Source organism: Lepidochelys kempii, chromosome 2 (genome assembly GCF_965140265.1).
Source record: "Lepidochelys kempii isolate rLepKem1 chromosome 2, rLepKem1.hap2, whole genome shotgun sequence".
NCBI classification, from domain to species: domain Eukaryota; kingdom Metazoa; phylum Chordata; order Testudines; family Cheloniidae; genus Lepidochelys; species Lepidochelys kempii.
In genome coordinates this window covers 80,106,834-80,123,129 of record NC_133257.1, presented here as the reverse complement: position 1 = coordinate 80,123,129, position 16,296 = coordinate 80,106,834, and the positions used below count along the sequence as shown (strand labels likewise).

Genomic DNA, 16,296 nt, shown 5'->3' with positions numbered 1-16,296 from the left:
TAGAAATGATTCATAATATAGAATTTCTCAGTAAAGAAGTGACAGATTCGAGTAAATTGTTTTATTTCTCTAAAAAATAAACACTGGTCAATAGAATTCCAAGTTATCTGTTAAAAAAATGTGGACTTCAAAGAGAAAGTGTATTTGATAATTCACTCATGGGAATGCAAAACCTTATAATTAAAGTATGAACCAATTTGAAAAGGTCTATGGAAAATATTCAGGGTCCACGAACAAGTTATTTCTTTGTAAATTAAAAATCAGCTCACGTTTAGCATAATAATGTACCTTCAGATGGTCCTCTGTAGCCAGAGTCAGGCTCCACTGATGTCCCTGCTGGCTTTTGTTACATCTTCAGTCATATGACTTTTCATCCTGTGGATTAACTTCACTGTGCAGCATGACCAACTTAGTCAAATTTCAGTGTGATACAGCCCTCCCTTCCTCCCCCCAAAATTGCTTCCCAATTACTCATGCCCCTGCTAGCCAACAATTGAAAATATGAGCCTGGTGACCAGTGCAGTTTAAAAGACACAATTCAGCTTTCTCCTAGATTCATGGCAATGAATTGGGAAAAGAAATTGCAGAATGGAACTGGGCAAAGCTCCTGTTATAAGAGGAGTGGGGAACAGAATTACCAACTACTTTTTGGTATGTAGCAATTCTACAAATGTGACTAAAATAGGGACTTAATTTTTTCCCACCTGATCAAAGGGAGAAAGGATTGATTAGTTCAGTTTAGGGACTCATCAGATCTGGGAGTTTCAAGAGTCACTATATATAAAGACTTGCATTACCTAGTGTATATTAAGGTTGAATTTGGGAAAGAACTGTACTGCATTTCAGAAGTGAAACCTTTGAGAGCTACTTGTAAAAATCCAGTGTTAACTTTTCAAAAAGCAACAATGCTACCACAGTTCTTTGGAAGTCAGAATTTTTCCTCCTCCAAAATTTTATTTCAAGGAAGGGTGTGTCACGTGGCATTTTCAGAGTACATGCACAGCAGTCCCTTTGATAGTTGCTTAATCAACCTGCCAGACATGTAGAGTTGGCATTCATTGCCATTTTTCCACTTGGTATAGCTAAATAAAACACCCACTGATGGCATAAAATACAGTTATACTAAAAAAATAGATAAATAAAACTATTGTGCAAGTAAAAATTATTAGCCTCCAGAAATGAGCTGTCCTTATACTCATCCTTTCTGTTTCTCTTACTGGATATTTTGCTCGTGTCTACTGATCAGATTTTCTAATCAACATTTTAAAGACACATTGTTACAAGCGTGACCTTCATGTGCACAAAACTAATCTGTTTCCTCTCTAAAAATCTATGTTTTGTTTATTCCTGCATCTTATTACTTTTCATTAGTCATTACTTTGTCTGTGACCTCTTACTCCATAACTACAACATAATTACAGTGACATTTACATTCAGGGTCTCCGAATGATTTATGACTCATTTCCTAATGAATGAACATTCAGTGAAAGCATATCTGGCCATTCAGGGATTTGGAAAGAACAGGAAGTTTCTCCGGCTTCAGGGAGCTGAACAGGTATGTTGTATAAAGAGCCACAAAACTGCCATCTGAACAAAACCCAGAAACTTGAAAAAACAGCAACAAAAATGTTTTGTGGTAGAATTTAAGAGGAAAGATAAAGTGAATTCTTTTGATGCCTGTTTCCCATCCACCCCAATGATCTCTGTGCTTACACAGACCAGAGGACAGACAGGTGCATTGTAATAAGTCAAGGTCCCAGTAGCTACACTACACTCAGACAGCCTGGCAGAGTTTCCATAATGTATATTCAAGTTTTTCAGATTCAGATTCAGTTGCAACCATTTCAGACTACTTTGCACCAATGCAAATATCAATTCCTGGGCTGTGGGTTGTTGTTTTTCAAAGTCACAACTGTTATTCGACCATCTCCAATTATGTTCAGTTTAAAGATTGGTTACAATATTTATTTCCCATGGATTCAGCTGTTTCCTTTTCCACCTCTGTGCAAACTAACAACCAACTTCGGGGGGGGGGGGGGGGGGAGTACAAGCATTTATTTATTTTGTAAGAGGAGTACTTACTATTACTCAAAAACAAGCATTGTTTTGCAGCTATTTTAGCTTTTCCTAAGTGTATACCTACAGATCAGCAGGAAACTAAAACCTTATAACTTAGATTTCTGGAGTTCCTCTCCCCCTCCCCCCCCGCCGTGATTCCATAACCTGCTCATTTCAAATCACAATGGGATGCACTGCCAAGAAAATATTAAATATCCCTCCCTCTCCTAAATGTTAATAAAAACCAGAAAAAATGGTTTACTTTTTTCAGTTATCAGAACTATATTAAAAACCTTGTTACATGGAGTATTTACTTTTCACAATGTTTTTTTAAATAAATAGCAAGGTCTCACTGAAATGAATGGAATGCCTGCACCATTGATTCAATAGGATTTTCCATAGTAATACACAGTCATATAGTGTAATATTGCATAAAGAAATATTTTGGACGAAAGATAATGTGGTTGCTGGTGCCTCTTATGTGATAAAATCATCAACCCATGAACAGTTTGTGCAGTAGTGTCATTTACGCATTATGTTTACTTTGCAAAGTCTAACTGACATCAACTGGGCACGTGCACAATTGATTTCAATGAGATGTTGCACAATAAGAATAACTTGCAGGATAACTGTGTACAAAGTTACTGCCTAGTAATAAGAATAATAAGGTCAATGGTGTAGCCAAAGGGTCTCACTTCCAGGCAGAAACTTATTAGCCCTAAATGAGGGAAATTAACAACATTAAAAACAAACATTCTGACTTACAGTCATTAAGGTAATTCAGAGTTACAGCTGCCAACTCCATGTTTAAAAAAGGAATGATGTGACTATTATTAGTTATAGGTTTCAGAACATTTACCTGGCATTATTTTCATGACTGATTTCTCTGGGCCAAACTTTTATTATTATTATTTTAAGTTTTACCAGTATTGAAAATGGTCCCATACCACAATAGCCTCTTTTCAAACTCAGACAAAGCTTAAAAAACTAGTGTTGAATGTAAACCAGCAATATAGGGTGCACCAGACAGGTTTTCTAATATAGGCCAATGAGAGCATCTATTTCCTGTAACTCACTCTACCCAGCATGGGAATTGCAGTTTGCTCTCTGTATGCAAGATAACTTGCTATTCTGCAACCCGAATAGGACTAGGGGAAGCATAACAGAGTGAGCTACTGACTGATTATTTTAATTAAATTTCTTTTGCTTTTGTTGGTTTAATCCACACCCTCATTATTTTAAACAGAGTTTATTGTATCCTATCATTATACAATTTAAAAAATTGTAGGAAAGCAGCTGATTCAAACTAGAGCAACTCTACCAAGTATTAATTCTGGTCCCATTGCAAAAACAAAAAACTCAACTCATTTAAAACAAAAAAAGAGTAACTTTTCACATCTGTGAGGGCAGACAAAAGTGTTTGACATCTGTACAGACTATGTTTAAAATCTCAGTCAACTATCTTTCACTGCAATGGATGGATGTTTCCTGAAGTCCTCCTGCCTGGTTACCTCTAAAAAGACACCGACACAAACCTCCATATGCAAATAAACTTGAATCAAGACATACACATGGGAAAGTGGATGGACTCTGGTAATGGAAAATGTATAGGAGAACTCTGTCTCCCCTCTGATGATAATGGCTTGTTTACCGTTAAGTGGGCCTAAAGAAGGCCTAGGACACTTAATGGCTATCACAGCACCAACCCTACCTTCCCATTTCCCCCCCCTTCCTTTGTTTGCATTTCCTATCTTTTGACATATAATTACACCTTGAGGTTATTATTATTACGATTCAAAATGCTCCCATATTAATTCAGGTGTGGTCTCTATATTTCATACAAAGGCGTCTTTATTCAATTTTAGTTCCAGGACTTGTTTGGTGTCCAAACTGCACATGTAACGTCCCTTTTTTGCATAAAGAAACATGTCCATTTAGTCCAGAGGCTCTTGCTTTATTCGAATGACGGAGGGTGCACGAGATGTCCTTCTGAGTTCTCGCCTCAGTACGTATTCACTGAATTGGGAAGAGTCCACCCCTCCTCCACATGAGCCAACAATCTCAAAGCCTCTTTGCTGCAACCTCTCAAGTACCTGCAAAGAGAGAAAATAAATGTAAAATAAACAACAAAAAACCAAGACTGCTACTGCTGGTGAAGGATGATCAACTTGCAGTAGCTAGATTGCGACCTTGTATAAACTGTGATCCAGGTGAAGAACAAAGAATGCACAGCTCTGCTAACAGACTCTGCTAGAATGTCTTAATTAGTAGCTTTCCTTTAGATACCATTGCATTCCCCCCCACCCACAACTTTCTAATGCATTTTAAAAAAAAAAAAAAGAGAGGTTACTTACCTTTCAGTAACTTGAGTCCTTCACTTTGTTTTGTCCCTATGGGTGCTCCACCATAGAATGTGCGGGCCCATGCGCTACCAATCAGAGATTTGAATCGACAGTGTCCGTGTCCTTGTGCTCCAGAGTGAAGGTATATAAGGAGGATTGAACCCACTGCTGCTATGGTTCCTTCTCAACTACAGAGTCGGAGACTCTGCAGATGAAGGGAAGGAGGGCGGGAGGTGAAGCATGACCTCCAGAGCTGAACACCCCCTTGGGAAGCCAATAGTACTGAGAGAATCTTCATGAAGACCCATGGGGCAATGGAGAGTTAGAAGGGAAGGACATGGTATTGATAGTGTTCTGAGCTGTCGATGTAATGTAGAAAGCGTTTTTGGGAAGGGTGCATAGCAATGTGAAAATACATGTCTTGAATGTCAAGGGTAATAAACCAACCCCCCAGATTCAAGGATGGGATTATGGTAGCCAGAGTCACCATCCTCAAGTGCTGGAAAAGAATGTAGGTGTTCAGTTTCCTGAGGTCTTCAATTGTCCTCCAGCTGCCATTTCTTTTGGAAACCAGGAAATATTTAGAATAAAAACCTTCTCCCACAAATTCTAGGGTAACCGGCTCTATTACTCCCAGATGCAGGACAGGCTGAGATGGGTTCCTGAAAAAGGAGTGGAAGGGGGGACAGAATGGAAATGAATAGAATATCCCATCCAAACCACCTTCAGAATCCACTTGTCTGTGGTGATAAATTGTCAAGTAGGTAGAAATTGGGCTAGGCGGTTCCTAAAGGGAGGATGGAAGTTGGGTTCACAGAGCAGATCCAGAGGGGATTGCTCATGTCCCCTGACCCAGCTGTCAAAATAGTTATTTAGAAGGAAGCCCAGGTAGGGGGGTTGCTGTCAGGGGTGGTTCTCTCTTATGAGGTTTGGACCTTATAGGTGTGATAGGGTGGGTACTGGAATGGTTGGAATCGTTGTCCTGTCACGTATATAAATGCCAAGTGACCTTAAGGTTGCCCTTGAATCCTTGAAGGAGTGGCGGGAGGCAACAGTATCACCACTGAACAACTTAGGCCCTTCTAAGAGGAAGTCTTTCACCATGTTTTGCATCTCCCTAGAAAGGTTGGAAGACTGGAGCCAGGATGCTTATCAGTCATCACAGTAGTGGACAGAGATCATGAGGCTATGTCAGCAGCATTGAGGGCGGTCTGCAAGGAAACTCTGGTGATTAGTGGACTTTGGAAATGAGGGCTTGTTACTGCTCCCTCTTGTCCTGTGGCAAGTGATCAATAAAATGAGTAAATTTTGAACAGTTGTTGAAGTATGCTCCGGTATGAAATTGCAGAAAAACCTGAGAGTCTCTGAAATAAGTTTAGAAGTGTGAGCAACAAGGGTGATGTCGTGGTGGGAGTCTGCTACAGACCACCGGACCAGGGGGATGAGGTGGACGAGGATTTCTTCCCGCACCTAACGGAAGTTACTAGATCACAGGCCATGGTTTTCATGGGAGACTTCAATCACCCTGATATCTGCTGGGAGAACAATACAGCAGTGCACAGACAATCCAGGAAGTTTTGGGGAGGTATAGGGGACAATTTCCTGGTGCAAGTGCTGGACGAATCAACTAGGGACCGAGCTCTTCTTGATCTGCTGCTCACAAACTGGGAAGAATTAATAGGGGAAGCAAAAGTGGAGGGGATCCTGGGAGGCAGTAACCAGGAGATGGTCGAGTTCAGGATCCTGACACAAGGAAGGAAGGAAGGAGAGCAGCAGAATACGGACACTGGACTTCAGAAAAGCAGACTTTGACTCCCTCAGGGAACTGATGGGCAGGATCCCCTGGGAGAATAACACGAGAGGGAAAGGAGTCCAGGAGAGATGGCTGTATTTTAAAGAATCCTTATTGAGGTTACAGGGACAAACCATCCCGATGTGTAGAAAGAATAGTAAATATGGCAGGTGACCAGCTTGGCTTAACAGTGAAATCCTTGCTGATCTTAAATACAAAAAAGAAGCTTACAAGAAGTGGAAGATTGGACAAATGACCAGAGAGGAGTATAAAAATATTGCTCAGGCATGCAGGAGTGAAATCAGGAAGGCCAAATCACACTTGGAGTTGCAGCTAGCAAGAGATGTTAAGAGTAACAAGAAGGGTTTCTTCAGGTACGTTAGCAAACAAGAAGAAAGTCAAGGAAAGCGTGGGCCCCTTACTGAATGAGGGAGGCAACCTAGTGACAAAGGATGTGGAAAAAGCTAATGTATTCAATGCTTTTTTTGCTTCTGTCTTCACGAACAAGGTCAGCTCCTAGACTACTGCACTGGGCAGCACAGCATGGGAAGGAGGCGACCAGCCCTCTCCGTGGGGAAAGAAGCGATTTGGGACTATTTAGAAAAGCTGGATGAGCACAAGTCCATGGGGCTGGATGCGCTGCATCTGAGAGTGCTAAAGAAGTTGGCGGATGTGACTGCAGAGCCATTGGCCATTATCTTTGAAAACTCATGGCGATTGGGGGAGGTCCCGGACGACTGGAAAAGGCTAATGTAGGGCCCATATTTAAAAAAGGGAAGGAGGAGGATCCGGGGAACTACAGGCCAGTCAGCCACACCTCCGCCCCTGGAAAAATCATGGAGCAGGTCCTCAAGGAACCAATTCTGAAGCACTTGGAGGAGAGGAAAGTGATCAGGAACAGTCAGCATGGATTCACCAAGGGCAAGTCACGCCTGACTAATCTAATTGCCTTCTATGACGAGATAACTGGCTCTGTGGAGGAGGGGAAAGCAGTGGACGTGTTATTCCTTGACTTTAGCAAAGCTTATGACACTGTCTCCCACAGTATTCTTGTCAGCAAGTTAAAGAAGTATGTGCTGGATGAATGGACTATAAGGTGGATAGAAAGCTGGCTAGATCATTGGGCAGAATGGGTGGTGATCAATGGCTCCATGTCTAGTTGGCAGCCGGTATCAAGCGGAGTGCCCCAAGGGTCAGTTTTGTTCAATATCTTCCTTAATGATCAGGAGGATGGAGTGGGTTGCAGCCTCAGCAAGTTTGCAGATGACACTAAACTGGGAGGAGTGGTAGATGCACTGGAAGGTAGGGATAGAATAAGAGGGATCTAGACAAATTAGAGGATTGGGCCAAAAGAAATCTGATGAGGTTCAACAAGGACAAATGCAGAGTCCTGCACTTAGGATGGAAGAATGTCATGCACTGCTACAGACTAGGGACCGAATGGCTAGGCAGCAGTTCTGCAGAGAAGGACCTATTTTATTTTAGGGGTTCCAGTGAATGAGAAGCTGGATATGAGTCAACAGTGTGCCCTTGTTGCCAAGAAGGCCAATGGAATTTGGGCTGTATAAGTAGGGGCACTGCCAGCAGATCAAGGGACGTGATCATTCCCCTCTATTCGACAGTGGTGAGGCCTCATCTGGAGTACTGCGTCCAGTTTTGGGCCCCACACTACAAGAAGGATGTGGAAAAATTGGAAAGAGTCCAGTGGAAGGCAACGAAAATGATTAGGGGACTAGAACACATGACTTATGAGGAGAGGCTGAGGGAACTGGGATTCTTTAGTCTGTGGAAGAGAAGAATGGGGTGGGGAGAGATTTGATAGCTGCTTTCAACTACCAGAAAGGGGGTTCCAAAGAGGATGGATCTAGACCGCTTTCAGTGGAAGCAGATAACAGAATGAGCAGTAATGGTCTCAAGTTGCAGTGGGGGAGGTTTAGGTTGGATATTAGGAAAAACTTTTTCACTAGGAGGGTGGTGAAGCACTGGAATGCGTTACCTAGGGAGGTGGTAGAATCTCCTTCCTTTGAGGTTTTTAAGGTCAGGCTTGACAAAGCCCTGGCTGGGATGATTTAGTTGGGGATTGGTCCTGCTTTGAGCCGGGGATTGGACTAGATGATCTCCTGAAGCTCCTTCCAACCCTGATATTCTATGATTCTATGAAATCATATTTTGGCATCAGGGCATGACAATTTGTTACTTAAAATTGAAGAGCAGCGGACGAGTGTCTCTTCCTGCTGGGGAGGTCTAGGTATTGAGCCTCTTTTTCAGAGGGTGTTAATCTTGAGTGAGTTTGGTGGTTTTTCTTGTTGGCTGCGTCCACCACAACGGAGCTGGGGGGTGGGGTGAGGGAAGAAATACTCCAGCCCTTTCACTCATACGGAATATTTTTTGTCTGTCCATTTGAAGGTACATGCAAGAGTGGCAGGGATCTGCCAGGCTAGAGGCAAGAGCACCTCATTAATAGGCAGAGTTATCTTACTTGCGGGTGGGGGATGGGGGACACATAGAATATCCAGAGAGGGCTGAGATACTTGTACCTCCTCTGAGGAGATTTGAACAGATTTTGCAGGTTGTGTCATTAGGTCCTGGAATACCATAACATTTTCTGCATAGGAGGGTGGTGGCGGCGGCAGCATCGCCACACTGTCGGGCGGGGGAGGGGGGCGGGAGGAGAAGGACTTGTGTGAGGAAGTAGCTCCTCTTCTGCAAGTAGCTCCTGAATGTCCTCCAATATTTATGAGAAATATGGTACAGGAGACTATTGCTGCCATGCCAAAGGTCGTTGCAGCCCCTGTGGGAAGTCAAAACACGGCTTTTTCCAGACAGGAACCCTACAGAATTGGTGCCCTTAAGACGTCCAGCGATTCCAATAAGGTGGGTAAGGGGAGAGTTCCCAGGAATATTCGTGTTCAAAATGCCCAGAGTGCCTTCTGGGTTCTGGTGATTTCTCGCTAGGGTACACCGCAAGCAGTGTAAGATGGTACAGCAAGGAAGAGCCCTGCCCAGACGTTTCAGAGTCTGAGGTAGCGTCCCATGTCCAAAGCAGAAGCTCATGGTGTTGTTGCCAGAGACCGTGCTGGGGGCTATGAAGGCACCGGAGGATGGGTGAGTACTGGGAGCCCGGCTCCTAGTGTGAGATGAAAGAAGGAGATAACCAGTGGACATATCTGTATTGGCAGGTAACTTCTCTCAGTGCCCCTTAAGCGGTAGAGACTTCAGTTCCTCTGAGATGAGCAGATCCTCCTCCAAAAAGAATTGCTAAGGTGCCAGAGGCCTATGGCAATGGGCAGTTGGAACTGGGAGTGGTACCGAAGTTCTAGCTGCTAAAGAGAAGTGGGAGCTGTTGACGTCGGTGGTAGAGTGGCCACTGAAATATTAGCTCTATGCTCCAAGTGCATGCCACCCAAAGTTAATGGTACTGGAGAGGGAGCAGAGGCTTGAAAGGGTTCTATCTGACTTCTTGGAAGGCTTTAGTACCAGCATCTCAGATTTTCTTGAGTCTTTGGATTTAGATGAGTCCCGATGTCAAGATGGTGCTGGGGAAAGTGCTTATCAGTGCTGTTTGCTGGTAGGCTAATCTGAACAGGACCTCTGCTTAGGTGGTACCGAGACCTCAGTGTCAATGTCTGTTCGACCCTTGCAGGTACTCATTATGGGACATGAGGTCTCCCTGGGATCCATTCTAAGGAGGTGACTTACCCCTTTTTCTGGAGGTTCTCTCAGAAGAAAGGCTCTCTTTTCTTAGGGTGCTTCATCTCTGAAGCAACCTCAGTCACTCCCGAAGCATTGCGGGGAGTGGAGGAAGGACTCGGACCCTACAGGAGTGTGCCATGAGGAGAAGCTTCAATCTTACCTTCCTTTCTTTGTGAAACATGCTTTTAATCTCTGTGCATCTTTGCACTTAGACATGATGTGAGAGTTTTTGAGACACCAGAGACAGCTAGAATGCCTGTCAGTCTGGTGAAAATTCTATTGTAGGTCTGGCAGGATTAGACTCCTGGAGCCACTGGCATACCCCAGAAGTTAAGCCAATGAGGAAGGCCAAGGAGTCAGTGCCAAGGAACCCAGGGTGGAGGCGGTCACAAATAAACACAAATTTATGCAAAATTTAAAAAGGAAAGCAAATATTGAAACAAAACCAAAACAAATACTGAGTAAATAAAACAAAAGAAATAGCTTCCAGGAAGCAGTGGACACCTCAGTTGTTCCAACTCAAGTGGCCGGCATTTTGGAAGGAACTGGAGTGGTGGTGGGTCTGCTCCTCCCTATATACCATTATTCTGGAGCACAAGATTGTGTAGTGTGCAGGCATGGAGCCATAGAACATTGCTGATTCAAATCTCTGGTTGAAAGTGAATGGGCGCACGCACATCTTACAGTGGAGCACCCATAGGGACATATACTTAAAGAAGAATTACTTCTGAAAAATTATTCCTAGTCTGTCTTTAAAAGGACTGACCTCATCTGACCTGGTCACTGAGTGTTACATATGTAACATAGTGATGGGTGAGTGGGAGAGGAAAATGTGTAGGTCTAATTTAGAATTTTTTGCAGATACAAGTATCTCTGTGTAAAGCATTGCACAGGTGCATCTAAATAAAAACAACAACAAAGGTATTGATGAAAATTCCAGAACTGAAAGATACTTTACCTACAAACACTTGTTGAATATGGTGCAGTTGCTAAAAGAAGAAAATTCCTTACTGTCACCAATCCAGGGGATGAGGGAGAGAACACTGCAAGTGACTAGTTTATTACAAACTTACTCTAGATTTGCTAAAAGAAAAGGAGTACTTGTGGCACCTTAGAGACTAACCAATTTATTTGAGCATGAGCTTTCGTGAGCTACAGCTCACTTCATCGGATGCATACCGTGGAAACTGCAGCAGACTTTATATACACACAGAGAATATGAAACAATACCTCCTCCCACCCCACTGTCCTGCTGGTAATAGCTTATCTAAAGTGATCATCAGGTTGGGCCATTTCCAGCACAAATCCAGGTTTTCTCACCCTCCACCCCCCAACACAAATTCACTCTCCTGCTGGTGATAGTCCATCCAAAGTGACAACTCTTTACACAATGTGCATGATTTGCTAACATTTATCTCTCAGGGTTCCTCAGCCATTTCAGGACAGATTTATTTTACACCAAGGCGACTCACTTTATGTACTATTGCTTCTCATTATTTCATAATAAAATGGAAAAAATATCCAAGAACAACAGGAAGAAATCAGCATGTTTCCATGGACCCTGAAATAAATATGCCCCACTTTGTCAGAAGCAGACACATGTCCTCACTGATGTTTCCTCATAGAACAGGAAGAAAGAATAGATCTCACATCCAACACAAAACATAAATGGCAACACAACACATGCACCAGGGTGCTCCTGATCAAACACAAAACACTTGACTAACACTGGGGAAGTTGTATGGTTTTCAAAGTAATTTGTTTCAGCAATGTTTGTTCTTTTGCAAGGATGTTTAGGAAATATACATGTGAAATAAGTTAAGGAAGTCAGCCCTAACCTGTGGAACTAAACCTATTCTTACTAGCCACCTCAAAGTCCCCAGTTGCTTTTGCCTACTGAAACCTTCTGGAGTTAAGGTAAAGAGAGTCAGTCCGTTGGCACAAAATCAATCATTGGTCTACTTTTAAAATGATACACTCATGACTTCGTACCTGAACTGAGTTGAGGTGACAGTATCCATTCAATGGAAACCTGATGACATGGGTGGAGTCGTGATTCCAGCCAGCATTGACGGAATTACACATCACGTCGCCAATTTCTGGAAAAACTTCTTCTATCAAAGATTTATCGCCACTCAGCGTAATCCTCTCTCCAAGATCTGGGGCAACACGCACCACCAAGCACTCACAGGACCTTGAAAAACGGCCAGTCTCCCGATCTTGTTTCCATCTTTCCATTTCACCTAGCATGGGCTGGAGCTGAAAATACTTTGCCTCTTCATATAGCAAACTGTAGTCCTGAAAGATATATATTTTACTGTGCACAACTAAATAAGATGCATTGTGAATATACAGTAACTGCTTATTTGTACGGTTATTCTGGCAAAGAGGCTAGGATAGCTCGAGAGTTGAAACCACTTCTACACGTTTCATAGTTACTATATGCACAGTTAAGGAACAAGCAAAAACGGTCTCTTAAAATCTACTGACTGAAATAATACGTAGAAAAATGTTTTTTACTGCTTTTTTTTTTTTAAAAAAAAAAGAAGTGTGTATTATGGAGCACATCAGATTGTCGCAATCCACCTTTCTCTAAATTTTTATCCCCATAGTGATGTCATAAAATGACAACCTCCCTGAACAGATGGAACAGAACTAAATCAGGATTCAGAAAATCCATCATTAGGATCCATCATGTCTTACAGCAATACTAGCAGGCACAGGTATAAGCATGTAAATGAGGAAGACGGCAACTTTTTTAAAAGTAAAAGGATTCAGATATTTGCATAGTGATTTGCATATATTACTGCAGTTTAAAAGTTAAATATTTTGAATATATCCCATTTTGTCAACAGTATTGTTTTTGCTATGTTGCCTCAAACATAATAGAAAATGCATTTTGAAGCATTGCAAATAGACCTGATGCTCTTAGGTTTGCTTGCTTCCAAATTTTATATTTCTATTTTGTTGTTGCTGTATCTTTTTTAGTTTAAAGCATGTATTTGGGAAAAAAGTGTCTGGGTGAAGAAAACCAATGTGAGAATCAGGGAAGGTAGAGGAATGTAATGACAACAAAGGAGCAGTAGTAACAAGGTCAATATTGCACTGAAATTGAGCAACAGACAATGCTTAATAGGCACATGATAAATGGATAATTGTCCATCTGCATTTATAATTAAATGAGAGTCATCAACTAACCCAAGCATCTGTCCTGAAGAGGGAGAGCTATTTGCTTTAAACATGCGTCTTTTTAGAAGACTCAAAACGTGACTAGAAGGGACCTGCTGAACACCACAGTGAACGTGCTGTCAAGAGCGTATTTTTTTTCATTTTCAGCAGAGTTATAATATAATTATGTATTAAACTACTCTGCAAGAGTGCACTATTAATGTTATGAAGAAGGCAGCCTTTAGATACCTATGTTACTTAGGCGGGTCTATACTAGATATGTATAAAAAAGGATAAGCGTGTTGATATCAGAGATTATTCAAAAGGTTCCTGCAATACAGCTCTTAAACTGAAACTAATGTTCAGTTCACCAGCCAGGCAAATTAATTTTCCTGCTACTTAAACAATTAGGGCCAGATTTTCAAAAGAGCTCAACAGGTTACATGCATTTAAAGATGAACAAAAAGTTATACAACATTCTAAACTGCCTTCCATGTCATCTTTCCTATCCCATCCTAATGTCATGCCTCCTTATGTAAGCATGTAATGGCGGAACACAATGCATACTCAGATGTACATTCACAGGGAGAAAGGATGATAAAGATCCCTTCTGAGCCAATCTGTGGCCTCTAGTTTGCATTTCACTGATGACCCTCCCCCCACACAGGAAGTTCTAAGATTTTCACAATTTTCATTAAAAGAACTCACTCTCTCTCAAAAAAAAAAAAAAAAAAAAAGCTTAGACCAGACTGATAAATATCTGGCTTAGATAATGGGGTTGCAAGAACTCACCCTTGATTTCTCAGCAAAGATGCTAAGAACAAGTCACATGTGTCTCTCTCAGAGGTTAAGGGAAAATGAAACTCTGCAGTTCACCCATTATACACATTTTAACGTTATTTACTTTTGGCTGTCAGGACTCACACATCATTCTTCCAGTGTCAACCTGTGATCACAGGACAGAGTCCTTTTAATTGAAGAAGGAGAATTGATGGGGAACCCTCTGCAGAGGTCATATAGTTTAATGCATAAGCTATACTATGTTACAGTCAGGAAGGCAAAACTTAGCATTAATACCATTCAAGAAAAGGCCAACGGATGTCACTTTAGTGAGACAAACCTTACTTCTGCCAAGTGACTAAAAGCATTGTCAAATGCTCCAAAACCCACTCCTGCCTCGTAGACTTTTAATTACACTCCTAAATGTAGTGTAATTACACTCCCACTCTGAGGAGTGGAGACATTTGCAGAATAATTTCAAACACACTTAAGTCACTTAAAATCTCACCTTGAAATCATCAGGAATTAGGAGTTTTGATGTTCGTAGAAAATTCAAGATATATCTGAACATTTGCCCATCTCTGTCAATGAAATAGTGCTGCTTGAGACTGTCCAAAACAATAGGCTCCGTGCCATCAAAAAGCCTTCCAATTCTGGAGAGGAAAAGAGGCGATCATCAAGGTCAAATTACAAACCACATTTTAGCCATTAACTACCAACATTCACATGAGCAGTTCAATGCCTTCACAGTAGTAGCTCCTTGACTTCAGTAGGACTATTTTTGCATGTAACTACTACTCAGTGTAAGGGCTCCAGATTCTGGCCTTTAAGGAATGCTACTGCTTACTAGGGAGAGCTACATAACAGAAATTGGAACTTCAAGACACTTTTGTTAAACCATGTACAATTAAATAAATTATACGAATAGTGGGTGAGGAGATTTCATAGTAGAAATTTAATGTGATTGTAACAGGTGCCTATTAACTTTAGAGCAAGCTACAGGCACTTTTGTTCACCTTTATAACATCCCCCTCTCCCAAATCTCATGTGCTTAATCTTCCCGCAACATTAACCTTTAGGTCTGAAATTTTCTAGGTTTGGTGTCTAAGGAAAATATTTTTTTGATGGGAGAGGGGAAGAGGGGTGTAAAGTTTGAGCTAAATCCCTCATGCTGTGTTAGAATTTTTTTCAAAGAGAAAGAGTGAGTGCGCATGTCCGTACATTTAGTCACTAAAACTCACCTAAGGTCACTTTTGTGAACAGAGCTGCATCAAATATTGCATAAGTCTGAAATGTTACATGGACAGTTTTCAGGGAGGAAAATCGGGGCTTTGCTTGATTTGCGATCCCACAATTTTAGAGCCCTGTTGCAATTTGCTGTATTCTGCAAATTCTACCTTTTCATTTTCTTAATGAAATAAAGGCTCATCTCCACACAATTTTTGTACCGATTTATTTATATTGGTTTAAAGCTGATCTAGCTAAGTCAATGCAAGCTCCTAATGTGGAAGTTATACTGGTACAAAAAAGGTATGTATAAGCTATACAGGTATAAGCACCTTTATACCAGTTATAACTGTCATACCAGGAGGTGATACCAATTGAAACAATATTGGTTTCCAAATCAATAAAGTTAAACCGGAACAAAAACTCTGTACATCTGGCCAAAATCTCTTTTTCCATTTGGAATATACAGTCACCACATGTAAACTACAGAGACTGTTTTCATACTAAAATAGTAATAGCAGGAACAACCATCCCCTCCCTCCCCCGTCCCTAACTATTAGATCTCAAATAACTTCCATTGTTGTATGCAGTGTTGTTTTAGATGTGTTCGTTCCAAGATATTAAAGCGACAAGGTGCGTGAGGTACTCTCTTTAATTGGACTAACGTCTGCTGGTCCAATAAAGAAAAGGTCTGCATAAGCTCAAAAGTGCGTGTCTTCACCAACAGAAGTTGGTCCAATAGAATAAATTTCCTCATTCACCTTGTTTCTCTAGGTAACAAATAAGACAAACAGTGTAAGCATTTCGTGATCATAACCCACATTTAAAATCTATTCCATTTCAAAATTATACAAAGAGCAATAAACTGACTTTAAAATGAATCACATACCAGTACAGAATAAGTAGCAAATATCTCAGTGACATACACTATATTCAGGCTAGGATTCAAATTTAACCTGCTTTTTCTGATCAGCTTGGAGAGATGACAACTTGAAGAAAAACAGAGGACCATTAACCTTAGATGGTCATTTAAAGTTCTGCAGGAAATGCCCTAGGCTGAGGTAATCATTGTTATTACAGTTGAGTGAATAATTTGTAACACATAACTTACTGAATGAATTCTGCTTCTTTCTCTTTCAAGAAAGATTGCATAACAGGAATAAAAATAAATGATATTTTAAAAAATATATACTTTTAATTTAAAATCAGTTTTGCTAATTTAAATTGGATTTTTTA

At 41.2% G+C, this 16,296-nt stretch overlaps 2 protein-coding genes across 8 annotated transcripts in view; one reads left to right on the top strand and one right to left on the bottom strand.

Annotated features, from left to right (window-relative positions):
- TAF4B (TATA-box binding protein associated factor 4b) overlaps positions 1-16,296 on the top strand; it is a 176,607-nt gene that overhangs the window by 154,924 nt on the left and 5,387 nt on the right. The window lies entirely within an intron of this gene.
- KCTD1 (potassium channel tetramerization domain containing 1) overlaps positions 3,892-16,296 on the bottom strand; it is a 145,993-nt gene continuing 133,588 nt past the window's right edge. For all 6 annotated transcript variants that reach the window (XM_073331337.1, XM_073331338.1, XM_073331339.1 and 3 more), the window contains exons 3-5: positions 14,342-14,486; positions 11,878-12,183; positions 3,892-4,151 (exon numbers count right to left, since the gene is read on the bottom strand). In XM_073331337.1, the coding sequence (XP_073187438.1) occupies positions 3,993-4,151; positions 11,878-12,183; positions 14,342-14,486 (610 nt within the window). In that variant the 3' untranslated portion in view covers positions 3,892-3,992. The remainder of the gene's footprint in view (positions 4,152-11,877; positions 12,184-14,341; positions 14,487-16,296) is intronic.